This window comes from Pan paniscus, chromosome 1 (assembly GCF_029289425.2).
Source record: "Pan paniscus chromosome 1, NHGRI_mPanPan1-v2.0_pri, whole genome shotgun sequence".
Classification (NCBI taxonomy): domain Eukaryota; kingdom Metazoa; phylum Chordata; class Mammalia; order Primates; family Hominidae; genus Pan; species Pan paniscus.
In genome coordinates this window covers 224536706-224561338 of record NC_073249.2, presented here as the reverse complement: position 1 = coordinate 224561338, position 24633 = coordinate 224536706, and the positions used below count along the sequence as shown (strand labels likewise).

The following is a 24633-nucleotide window of genomic DNA, read 5'->3' as shown; positions in this document are numbered from 1 at the left end:
AGTGGAGCCGCTCTCCCCACAGGATTTCCCTGATTGGCAAGAGGGTTTTATTTTCTTATTAAGAAAATAAAACTGACTTTGCAATTTACAATTTTTTTTTACAGTAACCAAAAATCTTAGGCTTGTTAGTGTTTGACTTTCCACTCAGTTTTTGTTGTTTTGTTTTTGGTTTTTGGTTTTTGGTTTTTTTTTTTGAGACCGAGTCTCCCTCTGTCACCCAGGTTGGAGTGCAGTGGCGTGATCTCGGCTCACTGCCACCTCCGCCTCCCAGATTCAAGCAATTCTCCTGCCTCAGCCCCCCAGGTAGCTGGGACTACAGGCGCGAGTTTTATCAATAAAGGCCCTGAAGGCCCAGGTTGCTTTTCCGTGAGTACAAGAACACAACACCTGTGGGAGGTGTGGGCCCAGGCGAGGGATGCCGAGCTCACACGACCCCTAGGTAGCAAATAGACGCACGTGTGCCTTTCACACTCCACCCTCACTTCACACTGGCCCACCCACTCCTTGTTCTGGGAAATGAGGACGCAGCAGGAGATACCTGTAGCTAACACACACACACCTTGCCCACCGCGATGGCCAGACTTCCAGGGCTGCCTCGCTTCCCAGATACATTTTCTGGTGCCACTTGTAGGGTCCAGCCCTATGGGGCTTAGCGGCTGTTCTCCCCGTGTGCAGAGATGAGAGATTGTAATAAATAAAGGCACAAGACAAAGAGATAGAAAGCAGCTGGCCCCAGGGACAACTACCATCAAGACGTGGAGACTGGTAGTGGCCCCAAACGGCTGGGCTCGCTGATATTTATTGCATACAAGACAAGGGGGCAGGGTAAGGAGGGTGAATCTTCTAAGTGATTGACAAGGTGAAGCAAGTCATGTGATTACAGGATGCATTTTAGGTAGGCAAGGCAGAGAGAGAAGGCAGCATACGTCAGCGTTTTCTTCTCTGCACTTATAAGAAAGACTTTAAGACTTTCACTATTCCTTCTACCGCTATCTGCTACGAACTTCAAAGAGGAACCAGGAGTACGGGAGGGACATGAAAGTGGACAAGGAGCATGAGCATTGAAGCACCACAGGGAGGGGTTAGGCCTCCGGATGACTGTGGGCAGGCCTGGATGATATCCAGCCTTCCATAAGAAGCTGGTGGAGCAGAGTGTTCCCTGACTCCTCCAAGGAAAGGAGATTCCCTTTCATGGTCTGCTAAGTAACGGGTGCCTTCCCAGGCACTGTCATTACCACTTGACCAAGGAACCCTAAAGTGGCCCTTATGCGGGTGTGACAGAAGGCTCACCTCTTGCCTTCTATTCACTTCTCACAATGTCCCTTCAGCACCTGACCCTACACCCGCTGGTTATTACTAGATTATGTTAGTAATGCAACAAAGAGTAATATTAAAAGCTAATGATTAATAATGATTGATAATTGTTCATTATCTCTATATCTAATTTGTATCATGACTATTCTTATTCTAACTATTTTCTTTATTATGCTGAAACAGTTTGTGCCTTCAGTCTCTTGCCTCGGCACCTAGGTAACCCTCCGCCCACAGCCACTGGTCTGCATTTAAGCCAACTCCAAACATACCTTCTAGATCTGGGGGAAATCTAGCCATTTTCATAGGAAGTGACAAGACGAGAAGCTTTGATTTGTTTGTATAGATTGAATGTCGGTCCCAAGATAAGCTTTCTATTTAATATTGGCTTCTCTATCGATCAAATTGTCACCATGAGTTTCTGTTAACTGAACCAGAAATTTACTTGAGTGTTTTAATAGACGAGGAGTCTGTTGAACAGCGTTTCAGAGACCAATGTAAAAACAAAGCATAATACATGTGATTTTCAAACATGCTGGACCTCAGGCCAATGTGACAACATTTCCTGTGGTCCAAGTCCCCAAAACAATTAGAAATTCATATGGAAGACTACAAAATAATCACCAAAAGAGAAATTGGCAAGGCAAGAATTCTTTCTCAGTATTTGAGGCTGGTAAAAGTGCTTTATTTCTTATTAAAATACAGTATGTGTCACTTAATAACAGGGATATGTTCTGAGAAGTGCATCATTAGGCAATTTCACCATCCTGCAGACGTCATACCGTGTGCTCGCACAAACCTACGTGGTTTACAGCCCAGTCTATGCCTAGGCTATATGCTATACCTGTTGCTGAGGCTACAAACCCGTGCAGCATGTTCCTGAGTACTGCAGGCAGTTGGAACACAACGTATGTGTGTATCTACACATGTCTAAGCACAGAAAAGCTACAGTGAAAATACACTATTAGATTTTTTTTTTTTTTTTTTTTTTTGAGATGGAGTCTCGCTCTGTCGCCCAGGCTGGAGTGCAGTGGCGCAATCTGGGCTCACTGCAAGCTCCGCCTCTCGGGATCACGCCATTGTCCTGCCCCAGCCTCCCGAGTAGCTGGGACTACAGGTGCCCACCACCACGACCAGCTAGTTTTTGTATTTTTAGTAGAGATGGGGTTTCACCATATTAGCCAGGATGGTCTCAATCTCCTGACCTTGGGATCCACCCACCTCGGCCTCCCAAAGTGCTGGGATTATAGGCGTGAGCCACCACACCCGGCCAAAATACAGTATTAGAATCTTAAGAGACTACCATTGTATTGGTCTGTCATTTGGTCTATGATTGACCAAAATTTCATTATTTGGTATATGACTGTAGGTCAAAAATTCAAATATATACTAGGCTTGTTTTGTACTTTAGATGCAAAAAACTGAAGAGATTTTTGGATGGTAAATATTTTTTATAAAGTCATATTGGAAAGGATGGGGTCATGAATTTCTGTGGGGAAAAGAAAGAGAGATCAGATTGTAACTGTGTCTATGCAGAAAAGGAAGACATAAGAAACTCCATTTCGATCTGTACCAAGAAAAATTGTTCTGCTTTGAGATGCTGTTAATCTGTAACTTTAGCCCCAACCCTGTGTCACAGAAGCATGTGCTGTATTGAATCAAGGTTTAATGGATTTAGGGCTGTGCAGGGTATGCCTTGTTAACAATCCGTTTGCAGGCAGCATGCCTGGTAAAAGTCACCGCCATCCTCCATTCTCTATTAACCAGGGACACAATACACTGAGGAAAGCTGCAGGGACCTCTGCCTGAGAAAGCCTGTCCAAGGTTTCCCCCCACTGAGACAGCCTGAGATGTGGCCTTGTGGGAAAGGAAAGACCTTACATCCCCCAGCCCGATACCCATGAAGGGTCTGTGCTGAGGAGGAGGAGTTAAAGAGGGAGGCCTCTTTGCAGCAGTTGAGATAAGAGGAAGATTTCTATCTCCTGCTCATCCCTCGGAACAGAATGTCTTGGTGTAAAGCCGACCATTCGTTCTACTCTTAGATAGGAGAAAACCAGCCTGTGGCTGGAGGCGAGATATGCTGGCAGCAATACTGCTCTGTTCCTCTTTGCTACACTGAGATGTTTGTGTAAAGTGAAACATAAATCTAGCCTACGTGCACATCCAGGCACAGTACCTTTCCTTGAACTTATTCATGATACAGATTCCTTTGCTCACGTTTCCCTTCTGACCTTCTCCCCACCATCACCCTGTTGCCCTGCCACACTCCCCTCACCAAGGTAGTAAAAACAGTGATCCATAAATACTGAGGAAACTCAGAGACCAGCGCCGATGCAGGTCCTTGCATGCTGAGTGTGCCGGTCCCCTGGGCTCACTGTTCTTTCTCTATACTTTGTCTCTGAGTCTTATTTCTTTTCTCAGTCTCTCATTTCCACCTGAAGAGAAATACCCACAGGTGTGGATGGGGCAGGCCCCCTTCAAATTTCCTTCAGTCAGCAAGCAGAGAAGCCTTTCTTCCCACTCAGACCCCAATCAAGGCTTCTGAAGGTAGGGGTTTTGTCTTTCTCTCCTTAAAAGATGTCTTGAGGTAGGCATTTGAAGCCTGGAAAATCATTCCCAGGGAGTCAGGCTACTCTTATCTACTCTTCTAGGTATTTCTTGGCCAAATGGTTCTAATCCCAGAGCCCACCCCCTAAACCTTTTTTTTTTTGAGACGGAGTCTCACTCTGTTGCCCAGGCTGGAGTGCTCTGGTGTGATCTCTGCTCACTGCAAGCTCCGCCTCCTGGGTTCACGCCATTCTCCTGCCTCAGCCTCCCGAGTAGCTGGGACTACAGGTGCCTGCCACCACGCCCGGCTAATTTTTTGTACTTTTAGTAGAGACGGGATTTCACTATGTTAGCCAGGATGGTCTCCATCTCCTGACCTCATGATCCGCCCACCTCGGCCTCCCAAAGTGCTGGGATGACAGGCGTGAGCCACCACGCCCAGCCTAACCTTTTCTAATACAATTACTGTCTTCAAGCCAGCACATGGAGACATTTGAGCTGGACTCCTGTGTCCTTGGGAGCTGAATTTTTTTCTTTTCTTTTTTTTTTTTTCTTTTTTTCTTTTTTCTTTTGTTTTGGAGATAGGGTCTCACTCTGTAGTCCAGGCTGGAGTGTAGTGACGTGAACACAGCTCACTGGAACCTCGACCTCCCCAGGCTCGGGTGATCCTCTCACCTCAGCCTCCTGAGGAGCTGGGACTACAGGTGCACGCCACCATGCCTGGCTAATTAAAATGTTTAACTCCTGGGCTCAAGCATTCCTCCCACCTGGGCATCCCAACGTGCTGGGATTACAGGTGTAAGCCACCACACCCAGCCCAGAAGGCAATCTTCAATATTGAGCTTTGCTCTTCTCAAAAACCTGGTGTCACAGCACTGGCCTCCAGCGCATCCAGCCGCGGGCCCCTTTTGCTCAATAATGGTTTCTATGGAGACATCTGTGATGCTACCACTGCTCCCAGGAGCCCACAGGACCTGGAGCTCTGGAAGCTGATCTCCTCCCACTGCACCAGCCAGCAGGTTCATGTTCAAGGCCATCTTCCCCTCCACACCCCAAGCCAGGCTGAAGAGAGATCCACGGGAAAAGCCGGGCCTGTCCTCATTCAGGTCCACATTCAGGCAACAAAGCTCACTTGGTCTTTGCATCCCATGCCTCGTGTTACCTAAGGAGGCCAGCCCATCTGAGAGGCACAGTTCGATGTCCAGCTCGATGGCCAGGGCCCTGGTGCTCCTCCAGAGCATGGCCAGCCGGGACGCCCGGTGCCCAGAATGGAAACCGCACCAAAAGCCACGCACGCTCAGCAAGTCGGTCCAGACCATCAGCCGCTACTACAGGAAGACGGTATGGGGTCCCGGGAGGAGGGCTGCCACGAGCCTTGAGGTGACCTGTTTCTTCTCCTCCCCAAAGGCCCATAGAGCTGTCAGCCCACAAAGCATTCCACAGGCTTTCTGGTGATGGGTTACCAAAGAGGGATTCCAGGCAGGCAACGAATTGAGCACTAGGGGTGGAAAGAGCCCTGCGGTCCTCCCCTTTCTGAAGGGCCTGGTGCCTTAGTCCCCACATGCCACCGGCTTCTTCTGGGTTAGCTGCTTTGGGCCGGTCCTCCCCTCTTGCAGACCTTGGCTCCCGGTGTCTCTGGTTGGCCAAGGGGAGAAGATGTACAGTTTGCCCCAAGACTCCCAAGGTGCATCTTGAAAAGGAGAGTGAAGGGGAGAAAACGTGAAAGGGGACCTCAGCCGGTCAGGTACACTGTGCCACCGTGTACTGGGGGAGCCCGAGATGGTCACCCCGGCTCCTGGCAGCTTCCTGGGTGAATGCATTGCCTGGACCTAGTGGACTATGGTTTCTTTTTTTCTTTTTCTTTTTCTTTTTTTTTTTGAGACGGAGTTTCACTCTTGTCACCCGGGCTGGAGTGCAATGGTGCGATCTTGGCTCACCGCAACCTCCACCTCCCGGGTTCAAGTGATTCTCCAGCCTCAGCCTCCAGAGTAGCTGGGATTACAATGTGCCACCATGCCCGGCTAATTTTGTTTGTTTGTTTGTTTGTATTTTTGTATTTTTAATAGAGATGGGGTTTCTCCATGTTGGTCAGGCTGGTCTCAAACTCCCAACCTCATGTGATCTGCCCGCCTTGGCCTCCCAAAGTGCTGGGATTACAGGCATGAGCCACCATGCCCGGCTGGACTATGGTTTCCAAAGTGGGTCTGCATGGCTCTTGCTGAGCATCCAGTGTGCTGGAGAGGGGACAGAGGGGACACACTGCTGCAGCCTGCACACACGCAGGCCCTTTCAACCCCAATGGGAGAGTGGCTTAGTGCCTGTGACCAGCAGCATGTGTGGGTGGGGTGGGGGGGCCTGTCTGTGAATCTCAGCCGGCAGTCAGGCAGAGGCAGGGCCCCCGTCTGTCTAGGCTTCAGGATGCCTAAGAAGCTCTCGGTGGGCAGCCAGTGCTCCAGAACCAGGGGGTTGTTGTGGGCAGGTCTCTGGGGAGGCCTGAGGGGCCACACGGTGTCCTGGGTGTGGGGTCTGCATCTACATACGACTCATAGGCACCTGCCATTGGGGTGATTTGTGATGGTTTAGGGAAAACAGGGTCTGCCCTTGGATGGGCTGGCCTACAGTCAGGGGCCTTCCGTGTCTGTCTTATTTTCCCCACTCTGCCAGAGTGAACCCAAGGATGCCGCCAGCCTCACTGACTTCATGTCCAAAATGGAACTTCGAAGGGTCTTCCCCACACGTCCTGACTGCCCCCAGTTCAGCAGCAGGGCCACATCCATGTCCCACTGTGGTAAGAGCCCCCGACCAGGACCGCCTGTGAAACTGCCTGTCAGAGTCGAGGGGCCGGGGGAGGTCTTCCTGCACCCTTCAGCCTGCGAGCAGCCGCCAGAGTTGGCCTCCACAGTGGCCCCAGCTGCTGCTTTTGAAATCCGCTCTGTGCTCAGGGAGCCAGGGCAGCAATGAAGCTGGGGATGGAGGGGGGCCCGCTTCTCCTGGCCACTATGATTATGATTTGTCTTCCCAGCCTTCTTGCTTTTCTATTGTTTCACCCACTAAAAATTCAGTAGGGTCAGGGGCTAGGGGAGTGGAAATGGTTGAAGATTCTGGAAGCTTCAGGAAAGAACCCCACAAAGCCAGATAGCTCATTAGGGACAGTGCCCCTGGGGAGCCCTAGCAGCTATCCGGTCCAAACCCTTCACTGCTCTGATGAGAACAGGAGGCTTGGAGCAGGCAGCTGCCAAGCTCCATGGGCATCTGGGGGATGCTGCCCAGAGCCAAGGCTTCATCCCAGCATCTGCTCCTGGACCTGGACTGGTTCCATGTCCCCACACAAGACACCATTCTTAGGGATGGCGAGCTTGAGCTAAATTCCTATAACCAGTAGCAAGGGTGGGGTGGGGGGTGGGGGAGGGGGTCCCGTGCTGTCCACTAATCTCAGCCAGCATCAGGTAGAAGCAGGGCCCCCACCTTTCTAGGCTTCAGGCCCCCACTGCCTCAGCAAGAGGGTCTCCGCGGTGGCCAGGTCTCCAGGACCAGGCATTTTTGTGGGCAGGTCTCTGGGGAGGCTGAGGGGCCACACGGTGTCCTGGGCGTGGGGTCTGCGTCTACATACTGCTCATAGGCACCTGCCATTGGGGCAATTTGTGATGGTTTAGGGGAAACAGGGTCTGCCTTGGATGGGCTGGTCTGGAGGCAGGGGAGCTTCCGCTCGACTTTTAGGAGGCACATTTTTACCGAAGGAAAGTAGGGTCTGCCCCTCCGGGGGAAAGGGGGCATCAGCTAGAGAAATTCAGCCACACTTGGGTCTGCTGAGGTGGAGACACCAGGGCAGGCAGGAGGATGAAGCCCACCCTTTGGTTCAGCCCTTGCTCAGTCCCATGCATCCATTAAAAAAAGCCACCTGTGTCCCTACCTGGTGTTTAAGGATAAATAAGAGTCTGCCCTGGAGATCTTGGGGAGACAAGACCGCAGCAGTCACCAGATGGCATCTTTAACACTCTACAGGTTCACCCACTGAGGCCGATTTGTCCGGAGAGATTGACAACAGCTCGGAGACCTGGAGAGGCACCCAGGACCTGTTCTTGGCCAGGCGGGGCTCAGACACGAACGTGGATGGTGAGGGAGCCCCTAGGGCCTCTGCCTGCGCCTGCTGGGCCCCTGAGCTCGAGGCCTGCTTCTTGCAGGGTCACTGCTCGTGCCCTGCGGAATTCCCTCCCGGGACTGCCTGCCTCCTGAGGACTCACACAGAAAGGCCTCCGGGCCTCCCTTGTGCAGAACTAGCCCTGCCTTCCCTGACAGCATAGGCTGCAGTCCCCCCAGGACCGTGGCCCCTTGTCTTTAGTAAAAATCGTCGTTGAAAGTTTTGTCCCCTTGGCCTTTACCCAGAGGCTGATGGGTGCCTCCCTCACTGTGGGTAGAGACCCCCCGGGACACTGCTCCCGCAGACAGGTGTGCCTGTTTCCATTTACCAAGAGGAAATTCCCAGCACCGTGTCTCCTTTCTTGCCTTAACTGGAGGAAACCTAGAGTCTGTAGTGACCAGCTCCCCTCGACCTCAGGAAGGTGGAGAATCTCCTCCCTTCTCTCAGTTTAAAGATGGAGAAACTGGGCCAGGCGCAGTGGCTCACGCCTGTAATCACAGCACTTTGGGAGGCCAAGGCGGGTGGATCACGAGGTTCAGGAGTTCAAGACCAGCCTGGCCAAGATGGTGAAACCCCGTCTCTACTAAAAACACAAAAAAATTAGCCGGGCATGTGGTGGGCACCTGTAATCCCAGCTACTTGGGAGGCTGAGGCAGAGAATTGCTTGAATTTGGTAGGCAGAGGTTACAGTGAGCTGAAATCGTGCCACTGCACTCCAGCTTGGGAGATAGAGCAAGACTCCATCTCAAAAAGAAAAAAAAAAAGAGAGAGATGGGAAAACTGAGGCTCCAGGAGGGGACAAGCAACCAGGTGTGCAGAGACAGCATCAGGATGACCCCCTCGTCCCGACTCCCAGCTCCGGCTCGTTTGTCCTGGGTGTCTCGGCCAGAGCTTCCGCACCTTCCTGCCCTCCCTCAGCACGCGCTGTGCTGGGTGTGGGCGCCCCATCGTGTTCACAGCAGCACCACACTGTGTCCTCAAAATGAGGGTGGCAAGAGTTAGGAGACAGATTGGAGTCCGTCTGGGCAGATAGGGGTTTCCGAGGGAAGTCTCGGAAGGGTGGATGTCGTCATCGAAGACGCCAGAGGAGCTCGGCAGGGAAGGGTCTCATTTCTCACTCGGCCTCCGCTGTCGCCACAGGGTACCTCCTTCCCTTCAGTAAGAGCATCTGCGAGTTCGATTACTTGCGGAAGAGGAGAAAATCCCAGACTTTGAGTCCGGTCACCAGCAGCTCAGTCGCATCTCAGAGCTGCCCGAGAAAGAGGATGCCCTGGTACCTCTCAGTCATCCACGAGAAGGTACTGGCGGAGGGGGTGCAAATCCCGGCCCCCCACCCCTCGCTCTGCGTCCGGCTGGGAGGACAGCCCTGCTCCCTGACAGGCTCTGGTTCTAGTATCTGGTTAGCTGCATCAAGCAGGTCCCCATGGCCTAAAATACCTCCAGACCCCCTGCTTTGACAAAGCTCCTCACCCCTGTCCATCCTCACCCCAGTGGGTGGCAGTTACGCCGGCATGGAACTCAGACTCACCGGCACGCATGACTTCCAACCGTCCACACATCTTTGCACCCACAGTATCTGCTTCAGAGAATGTATTCTAAGTAATAAAAATCATAACAGGAATAACCAGCTTGATTTATGCACAAGTTGATTCATTGTAGTGTTATTCTTTTTTAAATCTATAAGAAAGACTAACCTATATTTTCACTGTCTTATAATTCCGTCATCAAATTTTAGTATCAAAGTTATTCTGGCCTCATTAAAATGAAAGAAAGAAAAGGCTGGAAAACAGTTCCTTTTTTCTTTTTATTTCTTTTCTTTTTTTATTTTATTATTATTGTAGTAGTAGTATTTTTTGAGACGGGGTCTCACTCTGTCACCCAGGCTGGAGTGTGGTGGTGTGATCCCAGCTCACCGAAGCCTTGAGCTCCCTGAGCTCAAGCAGTCCTCCCACTTCAGCCTCCCAAGCAGCTGGGACTACAGGTGTGCGCCACCACACCTGGCTACTTTTTGTATTTTTGTAGAAATGGGGTTTCCCCGGCCAGGCGCGGTGGCACACGCCTGTAATCCCAGCACTTTGGGAGGCAGAGGTGGACAGATCCACGAGGTCAGGAGATCAAGACCATCCTGGCTAACACGTGAAACCCCGTCTCTACTAAAAATACAAAAAATTAGCCAGGCGTGGTGGTGGGTGCCTGTAGTCCCAGCTACTTGGGAGGCTGAGGCAGGAGAATGGTGTGAACCAGGGAGGCGGAGCTTGCAGTGGGCTGAGATGGCGCCATTGCACTCCAGCCTGGGTGACAGAGTGAGACTCCGTCTCAAAAAAAAAAAAAAAAAAGAAATGGGGTTTCCCCATGTTGCCCAGGCAGGTCTCGAACTCCTGGGCTCAAGTGATCCACTCGCCTTGGCCTCCCAAAGTGCTGTGATTAGGGGTGTGAGCCACTGCACCCAGCACCTTTTTTCTTTTTCTATTCTCTGGAAGAGTTTGTATAAGACTGATGTGATTTCTTCCTTGAATTCTGAAGAATTTGCCATTGAAGGCTTCTGTGTCTGGGGATTCCTCACAGGAACACTCTTATTTTATTAATTAATTAATTTATTTATTTTTGAGACGGAGTCTCTCTCTGTTGCCAGGCTGGAGTGCAGTGGCGCCATTCAGCTCGCTGCCACCTCTGCCTCCCGGGTTCAAGCAATTCTCCTGCCTCAGCCTCCCAAGTAGCTGGGATTACAGGCACGCACCACCACACCCAGCTAATTTTTGTATTTTTAGTAGAGATGGGTTTCACCATGTCGGACAGGATGGTCTTGATCTCTTGACTTCGTGATCTACCCGCCTCGGCCTCCCAAAGTGCTGGGATTACAGGCATGAGCCACTGCGCTCAGCCTTTATTTTTTAGAGAAAGGGTCTCATTCTGTTGCCCAGGCTGGAGTGCAATGGCACGATCAGAGCTCACGGCAGCCTCTATCTAGAGGGGCACTTTTATTTTTTAATTTGTTTATTTAATTTATTATGAGACAAGGTCTCATTTTGTCACCCAGGTTGGAGTGCAGTGAAGTGATCCCAGTTCCCTACAGCCTTGACCTCCCAGGGTTCAAGCAATCTTCCCACCTCAGCCTCTCGAATAGCTGGGACCACAGGCACACGCCATCATGCCCATTAATTTTTTTCATTTTTTTGTGGAGACGAGGTTTCTCCATGTTGCTCAGGTTTGCCTCGAACTCCTGAGCTCAAGTGATCCTCTTGCCTCAGCCTCCCAAAGTGCTAGGATAGCAGGTGTGAACCACTGTACTGGGCCCCTACAGGAGCAGTTTTAAAAATCACAAATCAGGCCAGGCACAGTGGCTCACCCTTATAATCCCAGCACTTTGGGAGGCTGAGGTGGGTGGATCATGAGGTCAGGAGTTCAAGACCAGCCTGGCCAAAATAGTGAAACCTCATCTGTACTAAAAATACAAAAAAGAAAAAAAAAAAAAGCTGGACGTGGTGGCAGGTGCCAGTAATCCCAGCTACTTGGGAGGCTGAGGCAGGAGAATCACTTGAATCCAGGAGGCGGAGGTTTCAGTGAGCTGAGATCGAGCCACTGCACGCCAGCCCAGGCGACAGTGCGAGACTTTGTCTCAAAAAAAAAAAAAAAAAAAAAATCACAAATTCAATTATTTAAAAATATATCCAGATTTTGTTTTTCCTCTAGTTCCAGTTTTGGTGTTCTGTGTTTTTCTAGGAATGCATCTATTTCACATAAGATTTTTTATGTATCAGCCTAAGGTGGTACAAGGATAATTACTAGCTTTGATGCAGTGTGGGCAGGGTGGGGACGGCCTCTGTCTCATTCCCGACGTGGCTGCCTTGTGCCTCCTTTTTCCCCATTGGTCTCATTGGAGTTTTATCAATTTTAATAACCTTCTCTTAGAATCAGCTTTAGATTTTGTGGATTTTTCTCTAGTGTCTGTTTCCTTTTTTCTCTGCATTCTTTTGAAACTGGTAAAGTTTTGATGAAAATTATGGACATGAGTCACAAAATGTTGGTGATTTGGTGCAGGGCACAGAAGTGTTGGGGGGTCATATGACTGAACGGAGACACAAGGGGGCTTGCCAGTCCCAGCTCCTGGGGGTCCATGATATTCATTTTGTTTACTCCTGCAACTCTACCTGTACATTATTATAGATTTCACTGCTTTAAGAGTGTTCCTACCCTTTAACCAAGTAATTTCATTTCTGAGAAATAGGCTGAGCATATCATTAGCCAAGAGTCAGGCAGATATGCTGTTGTTATTCATGCAGGCAGCAGGGAGGGGATTTACCAGGTCATGTGTATGAACCATCCAAGGGAAGGGCTGCAGGCTTGGCTGCCTCCAGGAGCTCCAAGGGGCTCATCAGGCTTTTCTTTATCTCCTCTCTGCCTTCGTCTGGGCTGTCATAGATAAACTCTTCTCATTTGGTGGCAAGAGAGCCACCTGCAGCAACAAGTTTGCAGCTGGCATTGTGTAAACTCGGCAGCTCTAACAGGAAATCGGATCTCCCTTCCAGCAGTCCTTGCACTATTTTGAGACGTGCAAGTGTCTCGGGACCATGGCTTGGGTGATGAAATGTCATTTCTGCACTTTTTTTTCCCTTTAACTTTGTATTTCAGGCATAAAGTGGTAAGAATCCATACTACAAAGATTCCCATGTACCTTTCCATTCCCCAAATGTTAAATGTGGCCACGTTTGCTTTATCCTTCTCTCCTCTCTCTCCCCCTTGCTCCTCTCTCCCTCTCTCCCTTCCTATATCATAAATTTTCACACCTATCTTTATTCCTTTTCTTCTGCTTTCTGCGGGATTAATTTTAGTTCTTTTTCTGAACTCTTTAGATACTTGGGTCATGATTTTCCATTTCCCTCCTGGTATATGCATTTTAAGGCTATAAATTTGCCGTTAATCACAACTTTAACTGCATCCCACGAGCTTTGATGTGTCCGGATGTTCATTATCAGTTTAAAATGTTTCTAGCTTTCCTTGTGATTTCTTTTTTGACCCATTGGCTACACAGAAGCCTATCACTTACTTTCCAAACATTTAGGGGACTTTCTAGTTATCTTTCCTTCCAGAATATTCTGTTGGGATCATTTTCCTTCCACCTGAAGAACTCCCTTTAGTATTTCTCTAAGTTCAGATCTGCTGGTCACAGATTCTTTCAATTTCTGTTTGCCTGAAAACATCTTTATTTTTGTCTTTAATTTTGAAGAATTGAGGGAGTTGAGATTCTGAGAACAAAAGTTTGAGGAGCTCCCTGACAGGCCCCTAGGGAAGCTTGGAGGGTGTTGCCGGTTAAGTGTCGGGGCTGCAAAGAAGACTGGTGTCCTGTGGTATAGTGGGGTGCAGGGACACACCACGGGCCAGGTCCGAAAGGGAAGCTGCCTTGCAACTCCTCGGACGAGGATTTAGGATCTGTTCTTAGGATGGGTGCAGAGGCGCTGGAGGTGCCAGGCATGGCTGCAGTAAAGAGCTGGCACATCTTGATCTCCAGATGTGTAGTGCTAGCTCTTTACCGCAGTACATATCTTGAAATCCCTGGGACCCTGGGGTTTTGGGGTACCACAACAGCAGATCTGCTCCTCCTGGGTGGGCTGGAGGCAGGTCAGGGGAAGAGTGTGTGGCTGCATGGCCCATGGGGGCTGCCCTTGGTTTTCTGCCCAGGATCACTGCCTGTCTGAGCTGGAGATACAGGTTCAGAAGAAAGACAGGGAGATCCTGCTGCTCCAGGAGGAGAGGGAGGCCCTGAAGACGCAGCTGAAATGCCTTCTGAAAGGCAAAGGCCAAGAGACATCCATGTCCCCAGGCAGGAGGGTGAGCCAGCCCCAGCGGGGCACAGCGCAGAGCTCTAAGACGGTTGTTTTCAAAGCGTCCAAAGCTGCTAGTGACACACAGGCCCCTGGCAAACCCCCAGGCCCCCTGGATCCTATCAGGTCCTCACTGGAACGTGGACCGGTTCTCAGGGTTCTGATCAACAGGCAGGGGAGAGGCGAACAGAGGCACGAAATGACAAATGAGAGCCATGAGCTGATGCAACAGGTGGGGGAGAGGTGAATGGAGGCGCAAAATGACAAATGAGAGCCGTGAGCCAATGTCTAGGCACCTGCACCTGGCTTCTGACTTGCTTTCTGAATGGGGCAAGGCACAACGCTGTCGGGGCTCAGGGTCCTTATCCATAAAATGAGGGCTGAGTTCACCTCTGAAATCCTGGGGCATGGAGGCCACCCTGCAGGCAGATTCCCCAGGCCTGGCTCTGTGCATCATCTGCAGTGGTAGCTTGTATTACCCTGCCCTGGCCAGGAATCCCTTCTCCCCACTCTCTGGCTGTTAGGCCCCCTGTGAGGTTGGGCATGGGGTTGGGGTGGGGGTGGGGTAGGGGTGGGGATGCAGGTGGGGATGCTACCCCACCTCTAGGTGTGGGCAGAGGACTGGACGAGGCAGGTCTGTGTTGTGCCCAGGGGCGGTCACCTGATCTTCCTAAGATTTCTTTCACACCTGAGGAGACAGCCTGAGTTTATGCTGGGGGCCAGAGATGAAGCAGGAACCAGGGGGAAGGCCCCTGACCATGCCAACTGCCCTAAATGCCTCAAGGGAAGGCTGCCTAGACACACAGGGCGGGGGCAGGGAAAGGTGGCCAGCCGGGGGCTTCCACTCTCTGTCCTCCCCAGGCTGCTGGGTGGGTGTCTGAGGGTGGGCCACCCAGGCAATGACATGCACGGTGGGCGTGTCTAAGGCTGGCTGGCCTTGTCCTTTACTGCAAGGCCGCTTGCTGGGGGCTGCTCTGGGGGTGCCTAGAGCCCCACTGCCCCCCAGAGCTGCCCATCCGCAGGTTCCTGTGCCCTCCACTGCCACAGCACCCACATCCCCCAGCCCCTTGGCAGGAGGATGCAGGTCCCCTCCCCAGACATGAGAGGCCGCTGTCCCTTCTAGGACAGGCAGTGGGCTGTCCCTGGGGTGCCGCAGGAGGGGCTGGAAAGCTGAGGGTCCCACGGGCGTCTTGCAGGAGCAGCTCTTAGACGCTTCGCTGAAGCCGGGCAGGCTGAGCCTCCTGAAGGCCTTCTCCAGACATGAGGAGCTGCAGCACTGGTGGCAGGTGCGGGCCGCCTGGAGAGCAGGCACGCAGCGGGGGACCCGGGCCCAGGAGCCACCTAGGCTGCTTAACTAAGAGGCCCAGGCCCCAAATGTCCCTGCTGCAGCCCTGACCTGGGGTGCCCCACTCCAGGGGAGCAGGTGAGGTGGGTGGGTCGTTAGCCCCCTTGAAGGCACAGCTCAGGTGCAGTCTCCTGACAGAGGGAGGACCCGTGACAGAGGCCACAGTGCCTGGGCCACTGTTGGTGACCTTGCCAGGCAGATGCTCCCCCACTCCCTGGACCCTGCAGCAGCCTGGAAGGAGACGCCCTCCCCGGTGCCCCCGCCATGAGCATTAGAGCCCCCTGCCCTGGGGGTGCCCCGCAGCCCTGCCCAGCCCCTGCCCTACCCATCTTACAGATGCAGGAGGAGTCTGCGGCACCGGAGAGGGGCAAGGAGCCCGACCTGGGAGGTGGCGAGGAGGACCAGGGCCTGGAAGGGGAGCCCGATGGGGTGGAGGACGCGGGTGCCAGGGGAGGTGTGAGCCAGATGGGATCCGTGCATGAGGAGGGAAGCGAGGAGGAGGAAGAGGAGGAAGGGGACAGGGATGAGGACTCAGAGGAAAGGGAGCTGCCGGAGGAAGAGGGGATCCTCAGGAGAAGGGCCTCCTCCCTGGCCGAGTCGTTTGAGGAGGAGCTGCTGGCCCAGCTGGAGGAGTACGAGCGGGTCATCCTGGACTTCCAGTCCGACCTGGAGGCCACCAGGACCAGATACTCCCTTGCAACAGGTAGGGCCTCGGCGGGGGGCACTGGGCTTTGGCCACTCAGTGGTTCCCGGCCCAGGAGCTGGGACGCCCAGACGCTGCCTGCTCTGGTCAGTGAGCTGGAGCAGGGGCAGGTGTCGGCAGCCTCACCCAGGCTGGCAGAGCCCTCCCAGCTGCCGCAGTGGCCCGGCCCTCTCCTTCTGTCCCTCACTGCCCCTGCTTGCTCCTGCTCACCGCCTCTGCCTCTGTGCCCAGGAGTGATTGCGTCTTTACAACAACAAGTGGATTTCCAAGAAACCCAGCTGCGAAAGATCAATACGGAAAATGAGACGCTGCAGAAGGAGCTCCGAGAGCGGAGGCAGCAGCTACAAGCCATGACCGACAAGGTGGCCGTGCGCTCAGTACCGGCCTCCGCTCCACGAGCACGGGCCCCAGGCTTCATTAACCCCCGGCAGCTCGGGGCAGGCGCTGCCCGTCCCATCTACTGATGGAGACTTTGAGCCTGGGGCGTCCAGGCAGCTGGCCCAGGGTTGTGCGGCTGATAGCGGCCCCGCTAGGATTCCCCAAGGTGTGTGGGAGGCTGGAGCCCATGTGCCCAGCCACAGCTCTGCCCTGCCCCTGGGCTGGAAGCACGTGTCCCTGTCTCCTGAGCTGCTGTGCTCTTGGCCACTCCTCAAGCATCTCCTGGCCCCTGAGTCCTGGGGGTCAGAACGCTCTATCCGTGCTTAGAGAGACTGCTACTCCACTGAGCCCACTCTTGTCGTTTTTGTTGAGCGTTTTAGGTTTTTACTCTTATCGAAGTTATTCATGCACATCGCTTAAAGAATCAAATAGTTCCACGAGGCCTGTCATGAAAACCAGGAGCCTCTGACCTCCTCCCTCTCATTCGCCCTCTCCTAAGGCATCATTTTAAATTCTTCCAGCACATTCTTTATGAATCTATCTCCAAATCTCTAAATAGCATGCTCATAATGGCCATTCTAGATTGTTCCCCATCTTAACATTATTTAATGCTTCCTTTTTTTCCTCCCTTGCCACCGCCCCCCAACACACACAAGGGCAGCCTTTCCATCCACCCTTCTCCTCATATCATTCTATCACAATCAATGTTGCACCGACATCATTAGGACAGTTATTTGTCTCACACACATACATAAATAAAATAAGTTTTACAGAACAGTACTAAGATTCATAAACCACAACTTTAAAACTGCTGCATCCCATCCCTTTTGCTTTCTTGCCCTCTTCACTTATTTTTGGTGGAGCACATCCTCCAGTAGTTTTATCAAAAAGGATAAATGAGGCTGAGCACGATGGCTCACACCTGTAATCCCAGCACTTTGGGAGGCTGAGGCAGGTGGATCACCTCAGGTCAGGAGTTCAAGACCCGCCTGACCAATATGGTGAAACCCCAGCTCTACTAAAAATACAAAAATTAACCGGTGTGATGGTGGATGCCTGTAATCCCAGCTACTCAGGAGGCCAAGGCAGGAGAATCGCTTGAACCCAGGAGAAGGAGGTTGCAGTGAGCCAAGATTGCACCATTGCACTCCAGTCTGGGCGACAAGAGCAAAACTCCATCTCAAAAAAAAAAAAAAGGATGAACAGGGGTAAAGTTTTGGGGACAGGATATGTTGGCAAATGTCCTTACTCTACACCCTCATAACATCTGGGTTGGATATAGCATCCCTGTTTGAAAACCATTTTCCTTCAGCATCACAGAGGCCTTCCTCTGTTGTCTTCCAGGTTGGCCGATGATAAGTCCAAAGGTGTTCATGGTTCCTTCTGTGTTGGTTGTTCCTCTCTGGAAAGTTGTAAGATCCTATCTTTGTCCCAGGTGATCTGAAACCTCCCAGAGTTGTGCTTTATTGAGGGCGTGTTTTCATCTGTTGTATTGGGCACTCAGCAGCCATCTGGAAACTCATGTCCTTTAGTTCTGGAATTTTCTTTGGTTTTATTGTTTTTTTTATGGCCTTCTCTCACACTATTGGACCTCCTGTCCTGCTCTTGTTTTATCTGTTATCTCAACCTTTTTGTCTCTTTGTCTCTTACAGATACTTTCTAGAAGATTTCCTTAACTTTATCAACAGCTCTTTTCATTTTGTTATAATATTTTACTCTGATGTTCTCTGAATGTTCCATTTTTCTTTTTTTGAAGCGCACTCTTGTTTGGCTTCACAATTGCAGTGTTTTCCCTTGATGACAGAGTTCATCATACTGTTAGTTTTCTAACTTCTTGCACCACTTCTATTTCCTACAAGTTCCCTTTTAAAGTTTGCTTTTGGTGTCTGTCATTCATCTGAGAGCTTTGCTCCAATGTTCGAGTTGACTGGACTCTGAGCACACAGTTGACCACTCTGTGCTCCCTGGCAGAGCAGTGTGCTTTGCTTTGGCATTTTAATGGAGAGTTTCTTTTCTTTTCTTTTCTTTTCTCCTTTTTTTTTTTTTTCTGAGATGGGTTCTCACTCTGTCACCCAGGCTGGAGTTCAGTGGTGTGATCACAGCTCACTGCAGCCTCAGCCTCTCCAGAGTCGGGTGATCCCCTCGCCTCAGCCTCCTGAGGAGCTGGGACCACAGGTGCACACCACCACACCCAACCAATGTTCTTATTTTTTGTAGAGATAGGATCTATGTTACCCATGCTTCTCTCAAATTCCCGACCTCAAGTGATCCACCCACCTCAGCCTTCTAAAGTGCTGGGATTACAGGTGTGAGCCACTGCACGTGGCCTAGGGCTCTTCATTTCTGAAATAACATTCCACCAATCATCCTCATTTTAGCCTCCATGTTTAGAAGAACCCGGACCAACAATGTCTGAGACTTTTAGGAACTCAAGTGTGAATTGGGCTTATTTTCTGCTTTTCCTACTGCCGGCTATTTGGCTTTCTTGGATCTGGGATGTCAGATACCACTCAGCCACCTTCAAACTCTCCAAAATATTTTTAGTCCTTTTTCTTCTCCTCTTCTCCCTGCCTTCAATAGAAATCCCGCTGCTATTATTTTAGGGAGCTTTGGGGAAGGAAAAAAGTTAGATGCCGGAATTCAGTCTGTTATCTAAACCTGGGAGTCCCCCAAGCCAACCCTTCTGTCTCCTTCCAGTTCTCCAACCTCCGAGAAGATAAGAAACACCAAGAGATGATGGGGCTCATTGAAAAGGACAACCAGCTCCTCCGACAGGTGACAGCCTGGGTGTCGTTAAATGATCAGCCAGGCCACTGTTCTTGCTGTAAGTCCCAACACAGCGAAGGGCAAGACGGGGCTGGAGCATCTTCACAGCCGAGCCAGGGCCCCTTCGGTAGCATGCCACTCGACACATCTCTGCACCCCATGTCCACACAGAAGGCTCCTCGCAATTGCTGGGTCCAGACTGGACTGGAGGGACCCAGCAAGCGTTGCCAGTCCTTTTTTTTTTTTTGAGACAGAGTCCTGCTCCGTCACCAGGCTGGAGTGCAGTGGTGTGATCTCAGCTCACTGCAACCTCCGCCTCCTGGGTTCAAGTGATTCTCCTGCCTCAGTCTCCCGAGTAGCTGGGACTACCAGCACTTGCCATCATGCCCAGCTAATTTTTGTATTTTTAGTAGCGACAGGGTTTCACCATGTTGGTCAGGCTGGTCTCAATCTCTTAACCTCATGATCCGCCCACCGCAGCTTCCCAAAGTGCTGGGATTACAGGCGTGAGCCACTGCACCTGGCCGCCGGCCATCTTTTAGGAAAAAGTGGATGGGTACCACACATACTCAGGTTGGGCGAAATGACCCCACCTCTTTTTTCTCCCCGGCTGTCCCCAGCAAGTGTCGGAACTGGAGAGAAAGCTCACCAAGCGGGACCGCGTCATCTCAGAGTTGGACACCAAGGTCAGCCAGCTGCAGGAGCAGGTGGAACTGGACCAGAACCACCTGCAGAGGTGGAAGCAGCTGCAGGAGGATTTGCAGAGCAAGAAGGAGATGATTCAGCAGGCAGAGCAGCACACCCGCGTGGCCCTGGAGAGCTCCCAGTCCAGGGTATGCCCAGCCCTTCCTCCTGAGGGTCTGTCCCAGCAGCTGGCGGCCGAGCACCCGGGCCTCTGCCCACCGTCCACCGAGGTAGAACCGGGGTCTGAGTACGCTGGGGCTTGGGCTGGTTCTGCCGTGTACACCAGCATCCACACAGAGTTGACACTCAAGAAATGTGGGTAGAGGACGGAGTGAGAGTGCAACAGAGTAGCCCGGAAATGTTTGTCAATGGCAGTGGTGGGCGGAGCCCCATGGGCAGGGCTGCGGGTCTTGGGTTGCATTGCAAAGGGGTTGGATCACTGGCTGGAAAGGAGGAGGGTGCCTGGATAGGGAGGCATGGTGTTGCCCTCCCCTATCTCTGAATCATAGCGTGCTTGCTGGGCCAGGCACCATTCTAAGTACCTTCTTGGTATCAAAGTCATGTAGCTCCTTTAACCAGACTGCGAAGTAGTTATCATGATCCTCACTTAGTAGACAAATAGGAAAGGATGAACAGTCCCCCTGGACAGCAGACCTGCTTTGCGGTGGTGCTGGGATTTGGCAGTCTCAACTGCAGGGCTCCACTGGGGTGTCATATGAAACGTGAGCAAGGCCAGAGTGTGCCCTGCTTGTGAGGGCCCCGTGCCAAAAAGGAAATCAATAAAGAGCTGACCATTTTTTTTTTTTTTTCTGAGACAGGGTCTTTCTCTGTCATCCAGTCTGGAGTGCAGTGGGGTGATAACAGCTCACTGCAGCCCTGCCCTCCCAGGCTCAAGCTGTCATCATCCCACCTCAGCCTCCTGAGTAGCTGGGACCACAGGCATGTGCCACCATACCTGGCCAATTTTAAAAGGTTTTTGTAGAGACGGTCTCACTATGCTGTCCAGGCTGGTCTTGAACTCCTGGGCTCCAGCAATCTGCCTGCCTTGGCCTCCCGAAGTGTTGGGAATACAGGTGTGAGCCACCGTGCCTGGCCCTGACCTTGATTTAGAATCCAAAATTAAGCAAAGGTCAAGGTCATGTATGGAGGCTTTTGAAGTCAGGTCCCCACCAGAAATGCCAACTGCAACTCAACTGTGTCCTCTTTCCTGCTTGAGTCCACCTCCTTCCGGCTGGGTCAGACTGAGGCACCCACCCCTGGTATCCCTTGATAAAACAGTTTGGGATCCAGCCGTAGTCCTGGTGAAAACGTTAGACCAGAGGTGGTCTAGGTGTGTCCATTTGTGCACCAGCCTGCACTGACCTGGTCGAGCCTGGAAAGCTGAGCTGAGAAATATTGTGAAGCTAAGTCCGGGTGAGCAGGAACTAGCACCAAGCCTGATGGTGAGGCCCCACGGGTGTGGGGAAGTGAGGCTGGACACCCCGGGTAGCTGCCAACCTCTACCCTGGGGAGGCACCCCCAGTACAGAGGCCCAGCCCCTTGTGACCTCACGACCTCCAGCACCTGGCACGGTGTTTGTACAAAGTTGGGCGCTCAATAAATACTGGAAAGAAGGAAAGGATTCCACTCCTCACACAGGCCAGGGGCCCATGACATTCCTGCTGTCACTTAAACCTGTCCGAGCGGCAGTGTGGACATGCTTCCACTCGGAGGCAAGGCTGAGCCTCTCGGGCCCGGCTCCTGTGGGGCACCTCTGCGTCGTCAGGGTTTCTGGACGAGGAACTCGTGCTGAGCGTGCCGCATAACTCGAGGGGTTCCTGTCTGAGGCTCCTGGGGTGCAGATTGGAGGGGTTTCCTCTGCAGCTTCCTGGGAGGCATGATTAGCTACCTCTGGGGAGGCGGCTGCGGGTGTACAGGCAGACAAGGATCTTCATGGCAGCAGAAGACAAGAACACCTTCCAGGTCTGTGCGCGGGGGCCAGGTTCAACGCTGCTGTCCATGGCACAGACACCTCCTAGTCAGCATGGAAAGGAGGAAGCACCAGCAGCACACTGTTAAATGCCTAAAGTGAGAGTGTCCCCAAGGGCCAGGAAGTCCGCTCACTGCAGCTCCCCTGGGCAGTGGAGGATGGTCCAGGGGTTACGTGTGGCTTCTGTACCATTGTGGTTTGTTGGTTTAAAAATATATATATATGTGTGTGTAGGTTTTACTTTCCAATTAGAAAAGCCCACCTGGTGTAGGAGAGTCTTTGGGCTTTGGGGCTGGGCCGCACAGGGTCAGGGGTTGGATCCGGCACCTCCTAGCTCTCAGACAATCCACATTGACTTCTCTGGCACCTGTTTCCAGTTTCTAAAGCCATGAAAAGTGAGGGTGAGCTGTTCCTTCCAGGTCCATAAAAAATAAGGTGGTGGGGGGTGCAGCCCACTGGCCAGGTGCCTTCTTGGGTAAAGGCGAATGATGGTGTTGTCCCTTTGCTCATAGCTCGAGAGGTTAAGGAATAACATCATCCAGGCCACCTTTAGCATCTCCGGGACCAAGTCCTTGGCCAACGAGATCTCTGACAATGACATCCTGGAAGCCCTGCAGGTATACCCCTAAGCTCAGCTGCCTCTATCTGGGCCCCAGCCCCCCAGGCCAGAGCTGTGGTAGGGGGTTTTGGGGGGCCTAGACTAGATTCAAGGGACTCTGTTCTCATCCTACCTGTGTCACCTATTCACCTGGACTCCAGGACCCTCCTTTCTCTCTGCTCAGGCAGAGGGGATCAAATCATCCTAAGGCAGGTGGGGGCATGGCACAGAGTCTTAGCTACTCTCAGCAAAACGGGGGACGGGCATCAGAGACCAGCAGTAACTGCCACAACCCATCCTGAGCGCTGTGGAGAGGGGACAAGCCGCTCAGGTCACAAAGATTCTCCCACAGCAGGAGCCCAGCCCTGGCTTTGTCCAGCTTGGTCCCCTCCGCTGGTATCACCACCCACTGATCCAGGGCCCTGGTGCAGACCCCTCCCACCCCGGCCACAGCCTCCTGGGCTCCTTCCTGACCAGGGGTCACCAAGCAGGGGCCTCGGAGAAGTAGAGGGGTATAGGAGAATTCAGGCCTTGGGGTCACTGGGCATGAGGGGGTCACCACCCACCAGCTGGGGGCCACACACTCACTTTTCTGAGCCATAGATGCCTCCCTCTGTGATGGAGAGCGCATGCTCACCTGCAAGGTGTCGTAAGACTCAGAGCTCTGGGAGCCGGGCACCGGCTATGGCTCTGTGTGGGGCCGTGTGCTACGAAGGGGTCACCTCTCACCAGGAGCTGCTTTTGTTCCCAAGACCCACACTTCACCCTCTGGGGCTGCCCTTAAACCCCAGTGTGTGCCCCTGACCTTCGAGCACCCACGTTCCTGGGGCCTGGTTCCCTTCCTCTGCAGAGTGTGGGGGCCCTGGACAGTGCCTCTCCTGCAGAGCTGTAATGTGGAGAGAGGTCTCTTCGGCCTTGGTACTGTTGTCTGGGGGAGGGGAGGAGGAAGGGGAGAGAAAGAGGAAGAGAAGAGGGAAGACAGAGGATGGAGGGAGTTATTCCCACCGCACAGTAGCCAGGGAAGAGCACCTTTGCTTGCTTGCCATAGCCTGACATGAACCAGCAACGGCCCAGAGAGGAGAATGGAAGAGAGGTGGGGACAACATTCCCTCTGTACAGGACAAGGGACTTGAGGGACAGATGTGACGACCTCAAAGATCTCTAGGAGTCTGGGGCTCCTCACAACTCTAAGAGGGCTGAAGAAGGGACTTAGTGCAGGTTTCTGCGGGCTGGTGGTGTGCACCTGCCCCCGGCTCCGCATTCTGTGACTTCACTTCCGTGGCTGAAAATCAGCCACTGTGGGAATATTCCCACCACAGAAACTGGCAACGCCACAAAGCCGAGCGTTGTTTGTTTTTTCTCCCCCTGGAGAGCCGGTTGTAAGTATTCACCAGCACACCCCTGCTGCAGCAAGCCCCTCTGGAGGAGGAGGAGAGGGTGGCGTCCCGGGCAGCTGGCATGGACTGTGCAGACCGGCCTCAAGGCCAAGGTGAGGAACTGGGAAGGCCACCTCGACGGCTGTGTTTCTTGTGTAGAGAATTATCTCAGAGAGAAGCGACTACTATAATCAGCTGAAGCAGAAAGGCGTCAAAGTGCCCCCCCTGCAACAGTCAGAGGCCTTCCTGACCAGCAAATCCAAGAAGGGGACCTCCAAGTAGGCCCAGCCAGGCCCCCAAATACGGTCAGCCCAGCAGAGGCCGGGGCCCAGCTCCAGAACCACCCACCCCCACCATGCGTCCTGCTCTCAGACTCAGAATTAAACCCCGTTGTTGGCACTGTCCCACCTTTTTCTTCTCTGGGATCCACGCGGGGGCCTACTCTCCTCTGCGACCTTGAGCTACAGGGACACTCCCCATTCCAAAGCTCACTCACAGGGAGTCAGCACACCAGCCTGTGCCCCTAGCTCCTAACAGGTCCCCTTGAGGCACCAGGCTGCCAGAGGCCTGAGCCGGGTGTCCGCCCAGCACTCAGCACAGACCTCACGCCTACTGAGCAGAGCGGGTCTGTGACCTTCTGCCCCGGGGGCTCTCCTGGCTGGGGCACTCTGTTGCTGGAGGACCCCTCTGGAAGATGGTGAGGGTGGGGGGCTCTGTTCCCATCCCCCCGCTCCTGGAAGGAAAGCTTTACGCACGGGAACGGTGCCTGTGGTCCCTGACGCTTCCCCGGCGCCTCTGAGGCTCTGGGCGCCTGAACACCTTCGGAAGGGACTCTCCCCATCACCCTTCTCTGCTCCCCACCCACACCTGCTTCCCTTCCCGCCGCGAGCACCGAGCGTGGGCCACGTGCGGGCGCCACGCCCCTCAAGCCCCGGAGTAGGACGGTCCCCGCTGCCGGGTCCCCGAACCCAGCATTCAGGCCCAGACGCGCCCAGAGCC

General features: G+C 52.8%; 1 protein-coding gene across 1 annotated transcript; it reads left to right on the top strand.

Annotated features, from left to right (window-relative positions):
• The first annotated feature begins 246 nt into the window (after positions 1 to 246).
• Positions 247 to 24038, top strand: CCDC27 (coiled-coil domain containing 27). Its single transcript, XM_034953825.3, has 14 exons — positions 247 to 366; positions 3733 to 3858; positions 5026 to 5199; positions 6523 to 6646; positions 7861 to 7971; positions 9137 to 9294; positions 13673 to 13822; positions 15012 to 15101; positions 15497 to 15863; positions 16095 to 16225; positions 18939 to 19016; positions 19628 to 19840; positions 22173 to 22277; positions 23794 to 24038. Exons 3-14 carry the CDS (start codon positions 5056 to 5058, stop codon positions 23914 to 23916), a joined length of 1794 nt encoding a protein of 597 aa, XP_034809716.3. The 5' UTR covers positions 247 to 366; positions 3733 to 3858; positions 5026 to 5055; the 3' UTR covers positions 23917 to 24038.
• The last annotated feature ends 595 nt before the right edge of the window (positions 24039 to 24633 follow it).

Coding starts and splice junctions, on each gene's coding strand:
- CCDC27 (XM_034953825.3), top strand. CDS start 5,056: ATGTCCAGCTCGATGGCCAGGGCCCTGGTGCTCCTCCAGAGCATGGCC. Junction 13,823..15,011: donor CCATGTCCCCAGGCAGGAGG/GTGAGCCAGCCC, acceptor GGCGTCTTGCAG/GAGCAGCTCTTAGACGCTTC. Junction 15,864..16,094: donor CAGATACTCCCTTGCAACAG/GTAGGGCCTCGG, acceptor CTCTGTGCCCAG/GAGTGATTGCGTCTTTACAA.